At 51.0% G+C, this 12620-nt stretch overlaps 8 protein-coding genes across 8 annotated transcripts; 2 read left to right on the top strand and 6 right to left on the bottom strand.

Moving 5' to 3' along the window:
* Positions 1-20: 20 nt before the first annotated feature.
* Positions 21-412, top strand: AUEXF2481DRAFT_372907 (uncharacterized protein). The gene has a single exon (XM_013492202.1). It carries the CDS (start codon positions 123-125, stop codon positions 363-365), a length of 243 nt encoding a protein of 80 aa, XP_013347656.1. The 5' UTR covers positions 21-122; the 3' UTR covers positions 366-412.
* A 284-nt stretch (positions 413-696) lies between these two features.
* On the bottom strand, positions 697-1781 carry AUEXF2481DRAFT_372719 (uncharacterized protein). Its single transcript, XM_013492203.1, has one exon. It carries the CDS (start codon positions 1385-1387, stop codon positions 881-883), a length of 507 nt encoding a protein of 168 aa, XP_013347657.1. The 5' UTR covers positions 1388-1781; the 3' UTR covers positions 697-880.
* Positions 1782-3151: 1370 nt separating this feature from the next.
* Positions 3152-4987, bottom strand: AUEXF2481DRAFT_699864 (uncharacterized protein; the record flags this gene model as incomplete). The annotated part of the gene is made up of 4 exons (XM_013492204.1): positions 3152-3621; positions 3677-3991; positions 4045-4943; positions 4981-4987. The coding sequence occupies 4 exons, from the start codon at positions 4985-4987 to the stop codon at positions 3559-3561; spliced, it is 1284 nt and encodes a 427-aa protein (XP_013347658.1). The 3' UTR covers positions 3152-3558.
* Positions 4964-5742, top strand: AUEXF2481DRAFT_372877 (uncharacterized protein). The gene has a single exon (XM_013492205.1). It carries the CDS (start codon positions 5118-5120, stop codon positions 5589-5591), a length of 474 nt encoding a protein of 157 aa, XP_013347659.1. The 5' UTR covers positions 4964-5117; the 3' UTR covers positions 5592-5742.
* A 152-nt stretch (positions 5743-5894) lies between these two features.
* Positions 5895-6526, bottom strand: AUEXF2481DRAFT_25992 (uncharacterized protein; the record flags this gene model as incomplete). The annotated part of the gene is made up of 3 exons (XM_013491834.1): positions 5895-6107; positions 6161-6427; positions 6485-6526. 3 exons carry the CDS (start codon positions 6524-6526, stop codon positions 5895-5897), a joined length of 522 nt encoding a protein of 173 aa, XP_013347288.1.
* A 1027-nt stretch (positions 6527-7553) lies between these two features.
* On the bottom strand, positions 7554-9249 carry AUEXF2481DRAFT_45851 (glycoside hydrolase family 13 protein; the record flags this gene model as incomplete). The annotated part of the gene is made up of 5 exons (XM_013492079.1): positions 7554-8226; positions 8278-8440; positions 8489-8906; positions 8967-9087; positions 9143-9249. The coding sequence occupies 5 exons, from the start codon at positions 9247-9249 to the stop codon at positions 7554-7556; spliced, it is 1482 nt and encodes a 493-aa protein (XP_013347533.1).
* Positions 9250-10868: 1619 nt separating this feature from the next.
* AUEXF2481DRAFT_25994 (uncharacterized protein) lies at positions 10869-11294 on the bottom strand (the record flags this gene model as incomplete). The annotated part of the gene is made up of 1 exon (XM_013491835.1): positions 10869-11294. One exon carries the CDS (start codon positions 11292-11294, stop codon positions 10869-10871), a length of 426 nt encoding a protein of 141 aa, XP_013347289.1.
* A 734-nt stretch (positions 11295-12028) lies between these two features.
* Positions 12029-12488, bottom strand: AUEXF2481DRAFT_25995 (uncharacterized protein; the record flags this gene model as incomplete). The annotated part of the gene is made up of 2 exons (XM_013491836.1): positions 12029-12282; positions 12353-12488. The coding sequence occupies 2 exons, from the start codon at positions 12486-12488 to the stop codon at positions 12029-12031; spliced, it is 390 nt and encodes a 129-aa protein (XP_013347290.1).
* Between the last annotated feature and the right edge of the window lie 132 nt (positions 12489-12620).

The raw sequence follows: 12620 nt of genomic DNA on the forward strand, positions 1-12620 counted from the left end.
TGTTTTTACTCGCGTGAGCAAAAATTGACGAAAGGGCAAGAGCAGACTTGACTCAAGAGCGTTTACATCTTGAGTCAGCGTATGCCAAGTCCTTCTGGAAGAATGATCGAAGAGTTCTCGCGATGAACGGACATCACCACCGGCAACCGGCAACACCACCGCTCGGCTTCGATCTTCACCCCCGAGCACCGAACCACGGATCAGCAAGACCCGCCCTACCCCTGGCAAAATTATGTGAGAAATCTCTGAAAAGAAGGGAGGCACGAAGAAACATGGATCGGGGAATTCGGTTCGTTTGGGAAAGTCGTTCCACGAGACATGCACACGTCATTTTCGACATCGATGATGCCAAGTTGCATCTGTAATGGCAACATTCTGACAAGGAAAGACGCACAGATGAGTAATATTGAAGGCGTCAAGTCACCTGGTACAGCATAGAAAATACACGTGTCATAGGTGTCACATTCGAAAGTGGCAATGAGGAGGATTTCCGAGGAGTGGTGTTGATACATTATGATAGAATGCTAGATAGCTAGAGAGAAAGAATCTTTGGACAAGAATCGAAGTGTGAAAAGGTATGCCCTCACGAGGGATGCTTCTGCTGAAAATGGTGAGAAAGATGGCCATCTCAAATGCAAAAAATGGGGTATATGAAAGATGATGATTCAAGAGACTCCCAGTGAATTCCCGCTTGGTTGTGATGTGAAAAGAGACGCAATGCTCATGGTTTGGATGCCCTCTGCACGAGGTGTTCATCCCTGATGGTAGAACTCCTCGCTGGTTGTTGATGATTGAAAAAATGATGGAAAAGAAGAACTTTTTGGTGGTCGTTAAGGTGTCGTGAAGTGGCGTAGCATGAGAAGTAGAGCAGAGTAATGGTTTACTCGCGAGTAGAGTCTCTGCTGAAGGTTCTGCTCAAGCTTCTGAAAGCACCACCGATACGGCGAGCCTTGTCGGAAACAGAAGAGCCATTTGACGAGAAGGATGCTGCACTGTTCTGACGGCTTGCTGAAGGCTTCATCTCATCGACGAAGTTTCCCTGACCGCCTCTGCCAACCAAGTAGACGGGAGCTTTGGCACGAGCATCCATGAGCTTCTGGTCACGGGCAAGCTCTTCGTCGAAGGAGAAGATGGCTCTTTGGCTCTCCTGAAGGGTGAATGTGTTTCCGGCACCACCACGACCGCTTGTGAACTTCTGGGTGGCAGGAGGAGGAGAGATGGCAGCACGAGATGCGGGACCGGTGGCTTGGTGACCGACAGTGAGGTCCTCTGCCTTGTAACGAGCATAGTTTCCAGCACCACCACGGCCGTATCCAAGGTAAGAGCTGGTCCTGCCTCTGGGTGCCGAGGGGTGTGGCTCAGTGATGAGGTAGTTCAATGAAACCATTGTTGTATATGTGTGGTTGATTCTGATAGAAAGTGTTGTATCTTCAAATACCGCTTGTGTGTAGTAGACTTGATTGTGCAAGGACTCGATGAGTTTGCTTGACTTGAATATGGGTGAAAGTAGATGTGTTTGATGGTGGTTGGAAAATGTGGTATGAACAATGACTTACAAGTGGAAAGGCGGGGGGTCTATATATGAACCTCGAGCAGGATCGAGTGTTGACACATACGATCGAACAGGAGTAAAACTCATCCGGACCAAGAATTGCACCACCTTGCGTACGCGTGAGCAAAATTTGCAATGCAAAGACCTTGTTTCTCCTCACTAATCCTCAAGCTGCAAAGTGGAAACGGCAAAAGTGATCACACGCCTTGGCTTGGTGCAAAGCTGATGAACCCGTTACCCGAATGGCGTCGTACACGTGCGGGCCGGCGAAAGTTTTTTTCTCCCACATCATTATTTTCTGCTGCGCAAACGATATTTTTGCTCACATCAGCAGCTCTGGCAACCCCCGGTTCGTTCTAGTCCTTTCGGAGGTGGCCGACTGTCATCACTGCAATTTGAAGCCTCGGTTTTATTCCCACCTCGCAAACTTTGCAAAGGATTGTTTGCCCAGCTGTGCAGTGGCTCATCTCCGCTTACGACAAAAGGCTTGTGCACATTGCGACAGCCCCTCATTCGATTCGCAGCTTGGATCCCAGAGCAGCTCAATACTGAGCTCACTAAATCAGCCAAGACCGGTACCTGAGGATCGTATTACCCCCATGTTTCCCTAAGAATCGGAGCTATTACCCCATAACATCAGGTAGCGCCCGCGGCGTTGGCAAATCATGCCGCGTTCTTTGTGACAGCACGACCCACGGGTTCGAAACACCGCAAGCAGACAAAGATGCAAACATCATGATTCTGATGCAATCTTGCTTGATCAGCGAGGCGGAGTTCAATACCGTCAGCGACACTGTTTTCGTTGCGTTGTTTGACTGTAATATACCGCAACGATAGTCCCTCTCAAGCGAAGAGCTCGCCATCTGAGAAACATTCGTGCAATACTCGCAAGCTGAAAATGTCTCGTCGTTAACCACGGAAGCTTTCCCTTCCATACTGTAGCGAGAGCGAGAGCTCCTTCTGTTTTCGGATCTCCAACCACCGATGTCCCTTTTGCGTGTGACCTTCTTCTACACACCGCTCCGCCCGCTGTTGCCGGAGAAGACGAGATTCGCCTCCCCTTGAACCACAGCATCTGCACCACGTGAATGACAAGTCAAATGAGGTTGTTCGCTTGGTCATCATGATTCTCTGCCTTCAAGCGAGTGTTTCGTCGTGCTTAGAAGGTCAGGCCACATGAGGTTTGCCTTCGCGTTTACGCAGTCTCCCGGCTTTGCTAATCTTGTTTGCCTTTGTCCTTTCATCAAGGTATGCTCATCAAGGTACGGGTATGCTAGGCAGCCAATCGAAACCCTTATCCCGTGAAGATGTAACCTTTGTCTCTTCCTTATTCGTTCTTTCTTCCGGGCTCTACCCATCGATCGTTCACGACAAGTCACAGATACTATTTGGTAATGTATTGGCAATGAACCGAGGAGGGTTTCTTGTTGTTTGGTAGCCCCGGACTACGGCTATGTAAACCTTTATTCCTTGGTCTCCCCACAAAGAGGCGCGCGCGCCCTACGAATGTAACGTTTCCCCCTCACTTCCCCTGTGCTCGGATATTGCCCAGCTTTTGTCTTGGACCTTGTCTAGCCGCGCGGTGGACCAGCTCAGTTCCATGGACCGTGTTATGGTCGATTCGGGGAGCGACTTGCCGTGAAAGGAGAGCGCAGCGTAGGTTCTCCTTGGCCTGAACCTTTCTCCGCATCCAGGGCCAGATCTTGCTTTCCAGAAGAGAGAAACGGCCTTTAGACGAGATGCCGCAATGCGGGGGAGATGCTCAGGATAGCATGGCTGGAGTGGGAAAGTTCAAGCGTTTTCGGTCAGGTGCTTGAGCGGATTGCTCGACGGTGACTCGTATGCTTGATGGTCCAGGCCAGGCCAGGCGTTTGAGAAATTGGGGAGGAGCGATGAGGTGTCACAACCAGTGTGCCGAGAGGATGTGTTGCGGAGATGTGTTGTCAGTCCCGTCGAGGAAGTGGTCATGTCTTTGTCGTCAAGTATTGCAAGATTCGCGTCAGGCATCACGCAAACTTGGTATGGATGATTTCGGGGTTCTCATGCCAGTCGTCAATGTTGACCCACATCTGTGTAGTCACGTCAGTACGGGAGCATGTTGCGTGAGTATAGGGCTAGACTGACTCTTCTGAAAGTGCTGAGACCAGCCAGAATACTGCCACCGATCCATGTGCTGTACTTGCGCTCTGGTGGAGCGAAGATTTTGATGCGCATGTCCTTGACAGCCAGACGTTGCACCTCGTGCAGCAAACGATCGCCGAAGCCTTTGGTCAAGGTCGAACCTCCTGACAAGACGATGTTTGCATAGAGAGATTTCCTCAGGTCCATGTCGGTACGGCTGATGGCATCAACAATGATCTGGTGAACACCAGGATATTCGAGACCAATGATCTCGGGATCAAAAAGAATCTCGGGGGCTCTAAACCTCTCGGGGCCAATCTGCAGAAAGTGGTAAGCTTAAAGAGGCTTGTACAAGGAGCACGTGGTTGTACCTTGAGCTTCTGACCATCAGGAAGGGTGTATTCAACCGTCTTGCCGTCCTGTCTGGCATTGCCTGTAGCCCAGTCCTTCTCTTCCTTCTTGGGATCAAGAGCCAGGTAACTTGTCTTTTCCTTGATCATGCGCACGACCTCCTTCTCGGCGCTGGTGTGAAAGATGTACCCAGACTTGCGAAGTAGTGTCTGCAGGTGCTCCGTGACATCTCGACCTGCAACGTCGATGCGACGGATGCTGTTATTGATAGCAAAGCCTTCGTAGACCGGTACTGCATGCGATACACCATCCCCAGCATCCAGGACAATACCCGTGGTTCTGCCTGAGGCGTAGAGGGACAATACAGCTTGGATGGACGTGTAGAGGGCAGGGACGTTGAATGTCTCGAACAGAATCTGGGCGGCAGTGTCGCGGTTGGAGCGAGGGTTGAGCGGCGGCTCGGTCAAAAGGACAGGGTGCTCTTCACTCAGTGTCTTGAGCTCTTCGGTGTAGACATGTTGCCAGATCTTCTCCATGTCGTCCCAGTCGGTAACGATTCCATGCTCCAGGGGATAACGAATCTTGAGCAGACCGCGCAGCTCTTGTGCTTTCTGGCCGATGAAGACATCGCCCTCAAGCGCGCCAGCCAGAACGCGCAAGTGCTTGGGACGGCCGACGTAGGATGGGAAATAACATTTGGGCGCGTCTTCTCCGGCGAAACCAGCTCTGATGGTGCCGCTGCCGTTGTCCAGCACAATGGGCGCGTTGTGGAGAGTGTCTGCCATGTGTCCTTGACTTGTGATCCTTCTCTTCCTAACCAGATTGTTGTCGCGGGTCCATGTCTGGAAGGAGTTGTTGTTGCGACCTCTCCTTGTGCTAGCATCGCGGTGAAACACTGCCCCCGATCGTCGCGCCAAGCCTTGTCCGATGCAGTAACAGCTATCCAAAGCACCTACCTGTCATACTCTACGTCTACTCACGCGCTCAGTCTAGTAGCAAAATATTGCTTTTTCTACTTCGCTATCACTATCATCTTGACGCCTCTCGCTCCTCCTGCCTTTCTGTTAAACCTTCTAGACAATCAAAATTAGACATGGAATTCAACACGCAGCCTGCAGTGCAGGACCCTCGTTTCGCTGCCGACGATACTACTACCTCATCCATCAAACAAGTTTTGGACAATGACTCGTCCGCCACATCTGCTACTCGTCAACACGTCAACATCGATCAGCAGTGCGGTGTGCCTCTGTTCAACGGTATCCCATGTGCTTCGGCTCTCACCTGCCAGTCACATAACCTGCCTGCCAAACGTGCTGTTCCTGGCAGGAGTGCTCCGTTAGACCAGCTTCTGGCTCGCCAGCAGCAAGAAATGGCTCAGACGGCTCAGCGGGGAGCATCAAATGCAGTACGTGTTCTAGTTTTGTCCTTGCGCAGTCATTCTGACCAGCCACGCAGTGAGAACACTCAATCATTTTACTCGAGTACTGAGGACATGGTCAGGCACGAGGGAATACATTTGAACAGAGAGCATGGTATAAATGATTTAGGAATATTGATTACTAGGTAAATCTGGTCCATAGTTGTAAGAGTCGCAATACACATTAGTGCGCTATCGTCCATTAACCAGCGCGAAATCATGACCAGAACATTAACGCCTTCCCACCGCCTCTTGTCTCATGCAAGTCGTGATAATATAGTACAGGAATACGAAAGAATAACGTCGACGGACCACTGCCTGCATCGAATGTGATTGTACAGTGAATCCGATTCTGGTGATGCGTCCGCTCTCGGTCGTGCTTTAAGCATGATCTGCAGCACTCGCGGGAGTCGGTGGTTCGTTTCGAGAAAAGAACTTTCTGCGAGAGATCGCTTAGACCTGGCTCATGGCAGGTCCCTTTCTGATGCCACCGGCACCACCGCGCATGTTAACGCCAGAGTTACGGCCCTGGAGACCAGCGAAGACGGCAGAGACAACAAAGGCAGCAAAGCCGAACCAGAGGAAGGCAGTCGAGGCCTGGGCCTCGTGGCAGCGCTTGGAGGTGTTGGGGGAGCCATTGGTGATCGAGTTGCTGTGGGTGTATGACTAATCGAAGGTTACTAAATGTCGAAAGTAGGATACATAGAAGGAAAACTTACGCTGTTACCGCAGCTGTGGACACCAAGGTAGGCCGACATGGCGACGGCACCACAGAAGTAGAAGATGGCGTTCAGAACATCAAGACCAACGACGAGAAGAGGGTGGATCATGAACGACTCCTTGATGCTGGCGGGGATGAGGTAAAAGAGCGACAGCATGCTGAAGACCGAAACAAACATCGAGTAGTTGACAATCGAAGGGTTGCCAGCGTACGAAGTTGCGATCATGTTTCCGATGAGCGCCATAATGAGGAGAGCCCAGAAGAACTGCCTTGAGTGTAAGCTGCTGCCAATCTATACTATCCACGTGGTTCGTGGGCTTACCTGGAGGCCGCGCATGGCCAGGTTAATGATTTTGGCAACCATTGTGGATAGGGCTGAGATAAACTAGTCGGCTAGGTGTGGAGTAGATGATGGGTGGACGGAGGAGTCGGTGGCTGGGATAGGATGCCTGGAGTCGCTGGGTGTAGATGAGATGATCAAGAACACCGGTGGCAGGATGTCGAGGTTAATATCCTCGCCGGGCAGCCAACAGAGCCGCCCTGCATCAGCGCAGGTGCGAACGACAACGTCATTGCTTGTGACGCATGCTTGGAATCGTTCCATTTTGATTTCATCGCGCGCGAATAGTCCTCTTTCTCGACCACTCAATTGACGCCTTCAACGGCATGTCGCACACACTTAACCACCTATTCAACGATGATCCTACGGTTTTTGGCTGCTATGACGTCCGCCATCCTTCCAGATGCAGCTTGGAGCGGCCGCCAATGGAGCGATCATCCGGATCGCCCGGGCTGCCGTTCACGAGGCCACTCTGTGCCTCGAGTTTCTCAGATGCGCGATACACCTCTCAAGATCTTCGCATCGCCCTCACCACTTCTCCAAGTATAATACTGTGCTTCATCTCGAGTTTCGAGTGCGATTTGATCGAAACATCTCACTGAAATGTGCTTCGAATGCTCAAACTCAAGACAAGCTCCCGCAACGGTTTCGATTCGGGATGACGCTGTCACCCGCGGACCCTGAGAACCCTGCCAATATGACGCTGTCAAAAAATGCCTGCCGCAAACCCGATAGTGACGCTCTCCAAGCAAAATGGGAGAAAAGATAATTTTCCAAGCATGTGAGGACCAACCAAGGTCTTGCATCGATATCATATAGCCCGTTTGTGACGATTTGCATGATTCAAACTCGGGTCGGAAAACCTGATTATGATTACATGTATGATCTCTATATATGTCTATTACCAATTCAATCGTTTGGTGTGAGCATGAAGCAAAGAAGCGCGATGAAGAAAAATTGGGTATGATGTCGTAAGGCTGATCCTGGCCCTTGCATCAACTACGTAGCCAAGCTTGTCCTGGTTTAAGCATCAAGTTCTCGGACGAGAGGATTAGTATCCGCAGATGCCGCTACAGTCCAAGAGCTCGACGGGATAATAGATCTTTGGAAGACCCTGTGACATTGGCACAGCGAGAGTACCGTCCGTTCCTGCGGACAATACTTCACAGGACAAAACGTCGACGACAGTCATGCCGTTTGTGTACCCAGTGTTCGTGACGCTGAGGGTATAGTCCTCACTGCCAGCACCATTGTTGGTTAGAACGGTGATGGTCTGATAGCCATCGTATCCTTTGCGCATAGCGACGTTGTTGCTGTTGCTGTAGATGACCCAATTCTTATAGGTGAGCCAATCTGCATCAACGTAGAGAGCATGGCTGCGAATCTGGTTTGTGCTTGCAGTGTGAGTGTAGAGGGGCGCTCCTGTGTTGTAGCCACTCAGCCAGACAGCCTCACGATTGTACGGATCCGAGGCGCCGCTGTAGTGCTGTTCCTGGCCTTCATACATGATGGGAATGCCGTCGGACATGATGGTGTAGGTAATGATGCTTTTGGCAAGCGATATGTCGTCGGTTAGCGAGGCGAAACGAGGTTGGTCGTGATTCTCTGAGAACGACCCGAGCACAGTGGTGTCTTTGCACTGGCTCTTCATGCCTTTGAGTTGGCTCACGAAGCTCGACATGCTTCCAGAAGTCGACGAGAAAGCGGCTGTGGCTGCATAGTACCTGATGGAGATGTGAGCTGATGTGACCTCCACTCGTTCTGGTATAGCTTACATGGCGTAGTTCAAAACACTATCCATGTAGTTCTGGTAGGGACAAAGACCATACGGATCGCCATTGGTGATCTCTCCGGTGATGAAGACGCCAGCGGCCTCACCAAATCCGGACCAGAAATCGGTGTCGACATGCTTGACTGTATCGATGCGAAGGCCATCGACTGATGTTTCGTAAGCGAATGCTTCCAGGGCGCTGTTTGCTAACTTACTAGAGTAGTTGGCAACCAATTGATGGATCCACGTCTGATACTCTTGTGCGACAACAGTGTCTTCGGTTCGAAGATCGACCAGCTCTACATTTGAGTCGCCTAACCAACAATCTCGAATACTGGTGTTGTTGTCGTAGTCGACAGTACAGTAGTTGTGGTAGTATTCGGCATTGTCGAAGGGCTGGAACACGCTGTAGTCGACGGAACTCGCATTTCCATTCCATCCATTGTGGTTCACAACGATGTCAACCATGAGGTACATGCCTCTGTTGTGCAGAGCGGTTGCCAGATCTCTGAGATCTTCTGCAGTACCGAACGCGCTGTTAAGCTTGAATAGATCTTGTTGCCAGTATCCATGCCATGGTTCGCCGTAAGGTGTCCAAGTCTGTAGCTGGAATGTGATGGGGGAGATCCAGATCTGCTCTACACTTCAGCATTGACAGTTCAGCGGCTTCATGGCAGATTCTGATGAACTTACGGCAGTGAATCCCATGTTCTGGATGTAGTCGAGTTCTTTGATAATACCCTGATAGGAGCCTCCGCAGTATTTGCCCACTGGATCGCACTTGGCGGTGGTGCTTCCATCGGAACGTGCGAACCTGTTAAGTAATGTAAGTCTAACTCTTAACTGTCTGCAGATGGCAGAATACTAACCGATCGGTCAGGACTTGGTAAATAGACTTTGAGCGCCAGTCAGCGGCAGATGCTGCGAGCACCGAAACGCCGAAGGTGAAGAGCGTGAAGAAGACGGCAAGCTTCATGGCTGTGTCAATGAGTGTGATACGTAGATGAGGCTGTTTTGCTAGTATGAGATGGTGAGCCGAGCCGGTTGGATGTTGATGTTGTTGAAGGTTCGCCTCATACAGCTGATGTTACGTTGCAACGTGGGTAGGTCGATTCTTTATAACGAAACTTTCTCTGTGCGATGCTACATTCAAGTCGTGCTGGCAATGCAAAAGATTTCAAAACGAATGGCTGCCGTCTAGGCCAACCAGAAAACGAGTGTGGTTGGGTAAACGTTGTGTATGGTCGAACGGACACCCGCGATGCAGATCTGACGCCAAAAAACAGTATCACGAAAGAAAAGAAGCAGGAGCGAAAACTCGATAGTTAGGCAACTACGACTGGAAGAACAAAGAAGCTGCCGTCGCACGCGCGTCGAGATCTCGAGAACAAACCGCAAACATTGCAGCCCGTTGGCAGAAACGACGCCGTTGGCAAGTTCTAATGAATGATTAGGGGATTAAGTGGTCCCTTGACCTAACAAAGAGACATCGTCGCAACAGCCACACCTACATGGGCATACCTAGAAGTGTGGAGACCTGGGAATGCGCAACCCTGCTGAGACACATCGACCGGTTGCAGATATCTATAGGGCATCAGGTCGGCATCTGACTCGCCTTGAGGCAGAGGCATGCACCTGGCGATATGTCAAGTCACCACGAAGGAAGAGCTGTCGCAAACCGTATCGCTGCCCCTACTGGTTCGTCTCAATGGTGCATCTGGAGCTCGACGTCGAAGAGGAGCGTGGATGCAAGAGAACGTGGTTGGTGCTCGGTCGAGGCTGCGGTGGAGATGCGGCCCGCTCCCGGGTCTGGACAATTCAGCCCTATGGTTTGCGGTCAGGACTCGACATCTGATTGAATGACATACCATTGGTGCCTTTGACCTGATGAATTTCCAAAACACACGTGGCATATCTAAAACGGGAGGTATAGAGGTAGTTTCTCGGCGTATAGTATGATTATATTACTTAGGAACCGTGATTCGTGTCGCAAGTTTTGTAAACATCTCAATGTGGTTCACGCGCGAAAATGATGGCCTCTCTACACCCCACCACCTCCCTGCTACATTATTGACACGACGTTTGTAGTCGGGCTGAAAGATACCCCGATATCTCATCCAAAGCATGACGTGACGAAAAATACATTTGACGTAGAATTGCAACCACGATCAGAAGGTCATTGCAAGACCAGGGTCACATGTTCAACGACATGCCTCGAAGGTAAAACAAAAGCACTGGTAGATCTTAGTGCTGCTTTAAAATCGATCATACTGAAGTCCTATGAAGCTGGAGCTATACCAGAGAACTTCCGGAGCCCTACAGTAGCTCGACGTCTTGTAACGTGCTTAGCAAGCTTGCCCAAGGAAAGCGGTATGTACATTGCTGACATGCTGTCTCTACCTCGCGACCATGCCACACTTGACCCGGATCCTCCTATGCCCTCCGGATCTTTCCTGCGTAACTTCTGTTACGCAACTGCCTGGAAATGCAGTCGCCTCTGTCTAACATCCTTCATTATCTCATGTGTAATGCGCGAAGACAGGTCCTATCACGCTCTTGTGTTATGGTTTTCCAGGGCGCTGATCGTCTCGATGACTATGATCCACGATAGGTGGTGTAGCTCCAGGGGCCCAACAGTAGCGGAACGTGATAGTGTCTCTCATCCTTGCTCGTGCAGAACTTGAGCTCGACCTCTGGCCAGAAAGTCTTTCCCTTTCCATAGAACTCTTCCGTCGCGAAGACCAAGCTCCAGTTCATTTGGCCATCGCCCTTGAGATCAGACTTCAGCGAATTGACCAGGTGATCGAGCTCGGATGTGGTGACGGTGCCTCCTTCTTGAGTGGATTGCCATGCAGTCACACGGCCGTCGGAGTTTGTGGATGCGGTGAAGACGGTGGGAGAGGTGATAGTGGAGCTCTTGGGCGAGAGGAGCGAGAGGGTGACGCGCATGTCGGGAGCCGGACGGCCTGAGACGGTCTCGAGGACGTGGCATGTGATGAAGGGACGAGGTGGAGCTGACATTGTGTCTGCTTGGACGATTTGGCGCGATGTGCGTGAGATGAGCAAGGAGTCTACTTGTGGGCTGGCGCAGAGGATTTCAGACAGTCAGATGGACCTACGAGTGATGAAGAAGTGCTCTATGATAGAGTGGGGTGGTTATCTTTGCGACAGTCACTTTGTTCACTCAAGGCGTTTTGAGCCTCAAAGCGGAAGCCGCCGCCTTCGTCGCATGCCCCCGCTAATCCCCCCTTTGAGCTCTTCCTCCAGTCGCATGTGACTGCAGCAAAACACATTGCTTCTCAGTGGCCATACCTGTCATGCGAGACGAACTTCTTGAAGCAATTCCGATTGACATGACTGGGAAGTAGGATCGATTTTGCAGCTCTCCTGCTCGCCATCTTGCACCGTCGCAACGAATGGGAGCAACCCGACAAAATCCTGCCCCACCAAGTTGTTTTTCAGGCTGAGGCTCTGCAACATGGCGGCTCTGTGAGGCTCTGCTTTAACTTCACATCATGACCGCTTGAACGATCATCTAAGTCGAAGGTATGAATTATAATCATTTCATGTCTCGTAGCTAATTTTACATGACTGCATAGTCGACGGAGCTGCTCTTGCTAGCTCGACGTCGCAGCGCTGAAATTTCCTGATCTCTCAGATGGTATCATCATCTCCCTGCGTTTCATAGCTTGTCCCTGTCAAAGGGCTCGAAGCTTTGGCTGGTTGGTTGTTGCATGCTTCCACCAACTATAAGCTTAGTTGCGGATGTTGGAGCGGACCTCGTCGTTGCCACCAGCGTTCTCGCGATGGATGTCGGCCTTGGTCTCAGGGCCGCCAGCACCCTCGAAGTCACCAGCCTTGTAAAGCTTGCCGGTGGAGGGGTTGATGTCACCACCCTCGCTCAAGGGAATGTCTCTGTTGTTGCCAGCACCGGAGGCGGCGCTGCCGTAGGTGACATCGGCACCAGGGAACTTGTTGCGAACGCTCTCGTCAACACCAGACTCGGTGGCTATGCGATCATGTTAGTATGTGTTGATTGTCCAACTGCAGCCTTCAAGACTGGCTTCTGCGAAACTTACTGCTGTCGCTGGCACCGTGACCATGCTTGGAAGAGAGGTTGGCATCATGACCGTGCTTAGCAGTGTGAGAGTTGAGGTCCTGCTCAGCCTGAGTGGCGAGCTTGATGGGATCTTGTCCTTGGTAGTCGGCAGACATTTTGATTGATTTGTGGTTGGAAGGGGTGTTTGAGGGATTTGGAAGGTGAATTGGAGGGAGAAGATTGAGTATGATGAAGAAAGAAAATCAGCTCTTACACGACTTTGAAGAAGTATTTCTACTGCTGCAATC

The sequence above is a fragment of the Aureobasidium subglaciale genome (genome assembly GCF_000721755.1).
Source record: "Aureobasidium subglaciale EXF-2481 unplaced genomic scaffold scaffold_2, whole genome shotgun sequence".
In the NCBI taxonomy this organism is placed as follows: Eukaryota; Fungi; Ascomycota; class Dothideomycetes; order Dothideales; family Saccotheciaceae; genus Aureobasidium; species Aureobasidium subglaciale.